General features: G+C 40.5%; 1 protein-coding gene across 1 annotated transcript in view; it reads left to right on the forward strand.

The window, feature by feature from the left end:
• Positions 1 to 5012, forward strand: part of LOC102850947 (casein kinase II subunit beta-like) — a 10215-nt gene extending 5203 nt beyond the window's left edge. Inside the window, exon 2 of the mRNA XM_006883982.1 lies at positions 5004 to 5012. Within this exon, the coding sequence (XP_006884044.1) occupies positions 5004 to 5012 (9 nt within the window). The remainder of the gene's footprint in view (positions 1 to 5003) is intronic.
• The last annotated feature ends 2310 nt before the right edge of the window (positions 5013 to 7322 follow it).

Consider the following 7322-nt stretch of genomic DNA (forward strand, 5'->3'; position numbering starts at 1 on the left):
CCAAGTGGTTGTTCTCCAGATTTCTTGGCACAACTTGGTGAGCACATCCACAGCAGCATCTGTTAGCTGAAATATGTCAATTGGTATACCATCTATTCCGGGGGCCTTATTAGTCATTGTTAATGTTAGGTGCTCTGACTTAATGACTCTGAACAGTGGATTGGAACCCTGCTCTGACCTGTGCTATCCTCACCATTTTTGATACTTGGGCCCACTGCTACAGTTAATGTGCCTATCTTGTTGAGGGTCTTCCTTTCTTTTGCTGGTGTTAACTCTTCCAAGCATAATGTTCTTTCCAAGCACTGGACCCTCCTGACAACATACCCAAATTATGTAAGACAAAGCTTCGTCATCCTGGACTCTAGGGAGCATAATGGTTACACTTTCTCCAAGATACACTTACTTGTTTGTCCTTTTGGCACTCCATGGAATAATATTCATACTCAATTCCAACACCGTAGCTCAAAGGCATCAATTAATCTGTCATCCTTGTTCATTATCCTATTTTCAGATATATAGAAAGTAATTGAAAAAGACCATGGCTTGAATCTGGGGCATCTTAGTCTTTAAACTGACATCACTAGCACTTTGGAGAGATCCTTGACAGCAGATTTTCCCAATAGAACACATCTGAATGCTGGTTTCAAAGGTGCTATTTGTGGATCCAAATAAGATGAAATTGTTTACAACTTCAATCTTTTCTTCATCTATCCTCATGTTGTGAATTGACTCAGTGGTGACCGCTTTTATTTTCTTGGTGTTGACATGTAATCCATATTGAAGACCATAGTCCTTGATCTTCTGCAAGTGTTTCAAATCTTCTTCACTTTTAACAAGAAAGATTGTGCATAATGTAGGTTGTTGATGAGTCTCCCTCCAATCCTGATGCCACATTCTTCTTCATAGAGTGTTTCTTCATGGATTTGTTTTGCATACAGATTGAACAGGTATAGAGAAAGGATAGAACCATGACACACACCTTTCTGGACTTAAAGTAGTGTTCCCTTGTATAGGTTTTACATGAGCACGATTAATTGTTCTGGAGTTTTCTTTCTTCTCAATGATAGCCATAATTTGTTATGATCCATGCAGTCAAATGCATTTGCATAATCAATAAAACATGAGTAGACATTCTTTTGGCACTCTCTTCTTTCATTCCAGATCTGTTTGACATCAGCAGTGACATCCCTGGTGACACAATCTGTTCTAAATCCAGCTTGAAAGTTCTGGTTATTCCACGTCACTGTACTATTCTTGTCACTTTTGGATAATCTTCACTACGATTTTACTTACATGTTATATTAATGATAATTTTCACTTTCTGTTGGATCACCTCTTAATTGGAATGGGGGAAAATATGGATCTCATCCAGTCAGTTGTCCAGACAGTTGCCTTCCAAATTTCTTGGCCCAAACTAGTGAGCCCTTCAAGGATGCATCTGTTTATTAAAATATGTCAGTTGGTACAGTATCTCCACAACTCTGCTGCCAGCTCCTTGTTGTTGTTGTTGTTAGGTGCCATTGAGTCAAGTGTGACTCATAGTGACCCATGAACAATGGATCTGAACCCTGTCCTGTCCTGTGCCATCCTCATCATCTCTGACACACATGAGCCCATTGCTGAAGTTGCTGTGTCAATCCACCTGCTTAAAAGTTTTTATCTCTTTCACCACCCCTCTACCTTTCCAAGGAATAGACCCTCTCCAAGGAATAGCCTCTCCTAGCAACATGCCCAAAGTATGTGAGACAAAGCATTATGATCTTTGCCTCTAAAAAAACCATTCTGACTGCACCTTCTCCAAAACATATCTGGTTTTTTTGGCAGTCCATGGGATGTTCAGTACTCTTTTCCAGCATGACAGTTCAAAGGCATCAATTCTTCTTCTGTCATCCTTGTTTATTGTCCAGCTTTCAGCAACATTGTTGTTGTTGTTATGTGCCGTCGAGTTGCTTGTGACTCATAGCGACCCTATGTACAACAACCATAAACCCTGCTCTATCGTGTGCCAATCTCACTGCCTCTGACACACCCATCCCGATTACCCCAGTCACTGAATCAATCCACCTCATAAACGGTCTTCTCCCCTCCTGCGCTGTCCCTCCACCCTACCAAGCATGATGTCCCTCCCCAAGAACCTCTCCCTCCTTACAAAATGTCCAAAGTATGTCAGACGAAGCCTCAGAATCCTTGCCTCCAAGGAGCAGCCTGGTTTAATCTTCTTTAGGATAAATCTGTTTGTTTTCTTGTCAGTCCAGGGTACATTCAATACTCTTCTCCAGCACCACAGCTCAAAGACATCAATTCTCCTTCTATCCTCCTTAGTCATTGTCCAACTCTCTGATGCATAACAAGTGATTGCAAAGGCTATGGCCTGTATCAGATGCACCTTAGTCTCCAGAGAGACACCATTGCTCTTCAGTACCCCGGAGAGGTCCCTAACAGCAGACTTTCCCATCACAATACATCTTTTAATTTCCTGGCTACTGGTGCCAAGAGTGCTGACTGTGGAGCCAAGTAGACTAAAGTTGTTAACAATCTCAACCTCTTCACCATCCATCCTGATGCTGCCAATTGGTCCAGTGGTGAGAATCAGCAACATAGCAAGTGATTTAAAAGACTAAATCAAGCGTATCTTAGTACTCAAACTAACATCATTGCTGCCTGGTAATTTGAAGAAGTCCCTGACTGCAGCCTTCCTTATACATCCCTGATCTCCTGACTGCTACTATCAAGTGTATTGATTGTGAATTCGAGTAAGATGAAGTTGTTGACACTTTGAATCTTTTCTCTATCTGTCATGATGTTGCCTATTGGTCCAGTAGTGAGAATTTTTGTTTTCTTGACACTGAGGTGCAATCTGTATTGAAGGTTACAGTGTTTGATCTTCTGCAGCCAGCACTTTAATTCCTGACTTCAGCAAACAAGGTTGTGTCATCTGCATACTTAAGGTTATTGATGACTTTTCCTCCATCCTGATGCCACATTTTTCTCCCTAGAGTCTAGCTTCTGGAGTAATTTCTCAGCATACTGATTGAGTAAGCATACAACCCTGACACACACCTTTCTCAGTTTTAAACATGTAGTGTTCCCCTGCTCTGTTCATGCAGCAGTGACTTGGTCTAGGTCTACGTTTCGCTTGAGTATAATGAAATGTAATGTTCTAGGATCCCCATTTGTCTCAATGTTATTCATAATTTGTTATGATCCACACAGTCATATGCCTTTGCATAGTCAATAAAGCAAAAATAGACATTCTTCTTGTATTAGCTATTAGATGCCTATCAAAACAATATTGAGATATTATTTCATCCCAGCAACAATAGCAAATTTCAGGAAGACAGTAAACAACAAACGCTGTTAAGGAGGTAGGGAAATTGGAACTCTTATATATTACTAGTGAGAACGTAAGATGGTGCAATCAGTATTGAAAACAGCTTGGCGTTTCCCTAGAAAGTTGAAAATAGAAATACCACTTGATCAAGCTTCTTGTTGTGTACCATTGAGTTGGAATCGACTCACAGCTGACCTTCTGATGAGTTTTCAGAAGTAGCTGATTGCATGGGAGGAGATTGCCTATTCTTCTTCTGCAGAGCAGCTGGTGGATTTGAACCATGTGCCTTTAGGATCTCAGCACAGCTTCTTGCCACCAGGCCACCAGTGCTCCTTGAAATACTACTAGGTGTGATATTAATACTAGGTGTATATTACAAAGAAATAAGAGCTGTGACACAAATAGACATATTCACATTCATATTCATTGAAGCATTATTCACAATAATGAAGAGATGGAAACAAGCCACGTGTCTATCAGTGACCAAAAGATAAAGAAACTGATACGTTCACACAGTGGAGTACTGTGTAATCCTGAAAACAACAAAGAATTTGAGAAACACTACATAACATAAATGAATCTAGAATAGATTATGTTGAGTGAAATCAATCAAAAAAAGGGCAAATATTGTATAAGATCACTACTATAAAAGGGCAAAGAAAGATTTAAACACAGAAACATTCTTACATGGTTAAAGGGGTGAGAAAAGAGGGAGAGTAGAGTAAAATCAGTAAATAGGTAATAGGCACATATGAAGATGGGTAAAGGGAAAGGCAGTATACCCTAAGAGGATGATCAGGCAGTGTCTCTAAAGAAAAGGAAGCCACAGAGAGGTAGAGAAGTATTGATGGAAATCAGAATTACAGGGAGCAACTTGGAAAACTGATTTCATTGTCGATATTGAAGTCAATATTATAGAATAAAACTTGTATGAATGGTTGAGTGAAAAGTTAATATGCTCTGTAGCTTTCACTTAAATGACAATAAAAAAAAGAACAAATGCAACACTTAGTGTCGTGCTTATAGACAAGCGGCAGAACTCTGCTGTTGAGTCAGCTCTGACTCACAGCGACGCTCCATCAGAAAATCCCTAGGAGAGGGCGTTTTCCCTCCTTTCTCCCGAGAAGTTGTTTCAAAGAACTTAGTAGAAAGAAGCAGCACAATTCAGTAACTCCCTGTAATGTGTATAGTAAACGTTCAACACATTTCAGCTATTAGAATTATTGAGTTTAACTCATCTAATTTGAGGGAGATCTTCCTCTCCTTCACTGTCCCTCCATCTTTCCAAACGTGATGTCCCTTACCAAGGCATAGCCTTGCTAACTACATGTCCAGAGTATGAAGAGGAAGCTTTGCCTTCCTTGCCTCCAAAGAGCACTCAGTTGCACCTACTCAAAGACATACCTATTTGTTCTTTTGGCAGTCCATGGGATTGTCAGTATGTTGGAGATGATGAGGATGGCACAGGATAGGGGCACAGTTCAGGTCGGCTGTTCACAGGGTCTCTATGAGTTGTACTTGACTTGACGGCACCTAACAACAACAGTTTATTCAGTAATCCTGAGACTTCCAAGATGTTTGGTGTTAGTATAATTGAAGGGTCTAAAACTAGAGTCCTTGAAGCTTTAGGGTAAATTTTATGCAATAAGACTATTTTTCTTTTCTCTTAAAGGTCACTTAACAGGCTGGAGTTTTAGTGGGTGATTTTGTGACTAGGCATTTACAAAGACTAATTGATTTACAGAATTGGAGGACTTCAGCACAAATTTTAATATTCAATATTTGCTGCAATATATTAAGTGCATATAGTTTACTAGACACTAGGCTAACTATTTTACAAGCATTGTTTCATTTAATCCTCACAATAACCATGGAAGGCATTTATACTTACTCCCATTTTACAACTGTGGAATGAAAGCAGGTTAAGGTTAAACAATTTTGTTCAAGGTCATCCAGGTATGGAGTGGTTAAGTTGAGATTGAAACGCCAGCAGGCTACTTGCAGAACTCTTTTTCTTAAACTTCTAAACTATGCTGCCTTCCTGTGAATGAAGGTTTTAGGGTCTCTTCCCTTTTGAATTTAGGACACTCTGTCAGCTGGCATGGTTTAGATCACTCACAGGAGGAAAGAGGTTAGTTGAGTGAGGATATAAAACGTGAAAATGTTCCCCAGGTGTCTTCGGTATGTCTTCTTTCTGTTCCTTAAGTGAGACCCTCTGGTTTAGGGGATGTCCTTTCTAGATGATAGGGGCTCAGCATGGTATCTTTTAAAAAGTGGGATTTTCGATCTAGGGATGGAACATTTCCCTGCAACCCATGGCAGCCCAATATTTCTTAAACAAGTATCTTCAAAAGCAAACAATTCTTTTTCACCTATGTGTGGCTTACACTTGCCATGAATTATCTGTGGTCAAGGTTTTATCACAGTTGCTTTTCCCTTCACACTTTTCATTTTGATTGCCTTCTACAAGCAATGTAATACCATTTATATATTTACTCGAGTTAGATTTATAAAGGTTGCTTGGCTACGGTTATGCATCTCAAAGTCAAGCAGATAGGAATTCTGGATTATCTCTTCTTTCAGGCTTTCTGTTTTCTGCTTGTACATTTGTTCAACAAATATTTATTGAGTGCCTAACTCACAGTCTAATGGAGGAGACAGACAGCCGAACTGAAATTCTGATATATTATGATAAATGATATGTGGAATAAGTGCAGATGCTGCGAGAGTAGAGGGCCCCTCCTCCAATCTCAGAGTCAGGGAGTGTTTATGGGGAAATGATGTCTAAGCTAGAAATTGAAAAATAAGGAGGAATGAGCTTAGTGAAGGGGGCCAGCGGGTATTTAGAAGCAAGAGAACAGAGAGAGTCTGGAATTTCATTACTTGAGCACAAATGGGGAAAGGAATTGTAGAAGAAAAGGTGGAGGCTAGATTATGAAGAAAGAAAGGACTATGCTGAGGAGTAAGGTTTTGAACTGAGGACAGTGGGGAACCAATGTAGGGTTTTGAGCAGGGGAACAGTCCAATCAAATTTACATTTTAGAAAGTTCAGTGAATTAAGAATTGACTCTTCTTTACCCACCTTGCCTGTATCTCCCACGGCCACTTTACTGGACCATGGTCGTTTAGGGGTTGCTACGATGCTGGAAGCTTTGCCCCTGGTATTGAAAATAGCAGCAGGGCCAACCATGATCATCAGGCCTCAGCAGAGCCTCTAGACCAAAACAGACTAGGAAGAAAGACTAGGTCGTGATCTAGTGAAAATATTGTGGATCCCAACAGAAGCTTGTTTTATTGTCTTACTTCATTAGGAGGGGTCAACTGCTAAGGAGAACATCATGCTTGGTGGGGTAGAGGGCTAGTGGGGCTGTGGGGGAATGCTGGGCGAGACAGATTGGCACAATGGCTGCACTAGGGGACTCTAACATTTGGCAGTTGTGAGGACTGGGCAGTGTTTTGCTCTGTTGTACATAGGGTTCTGATGAATTGGAGTTAACTCAACAGCACCCAACTCCACCAACAATTAACCATGCTTGTTTTCAGTTAAATCATAGTACTAGTACTGATGAATGACCAACCAAGGGTCTAGATGGATTTGTAGAGAGAGATCTAATCCAAACAACACCATTTGATAATCTATAGAGAAAACTTTTCCATTTTGTCTTGGTCTTTCTGGCTTCAGAAGTCTTTGTCATCGTTTCCCGAAATCCTCCCCAAATCAAAGCCTGAGCAGGAAGGAGCGTGGGGGCTGCATGATTTGATTTTCTCTAGTTCTCCACTTCTCATTTCCCGGGCCATTGCTGTGAATTGTTCATCCAAAGCTTTGCTCCCCATGAAGAGGGGACTGTTTGGCTAGCAGCAGGGGAGTAGGGGAAGGAGGAACCACACGCAGGGCTCGTTCATTAAGAAAATATATTTGGCATATTGAGACAATGGTTTGAGCGAGTTAAAAATAACTCCTCGTGAAAAATTAATAGGGAGTTATAAATGA

Source organism: Elephantulus edwardii, unplaced genomic scaffold (assembly GCF_000299155.1).
Source record: "Elephantulus edwardii isolate Elephantulus edwardi_28Jun2011 unplaced genomic scaffold, EleEdw1.0 scaffold00030, whole genome shotgun sequence".
Classification (NCBI taxonomy): Eukaryota; Metazoa; Chordata; class Mammalia; order Macroscelidea; family Macroscelididae; genus Elephantulus; species Elephantulus edwardii.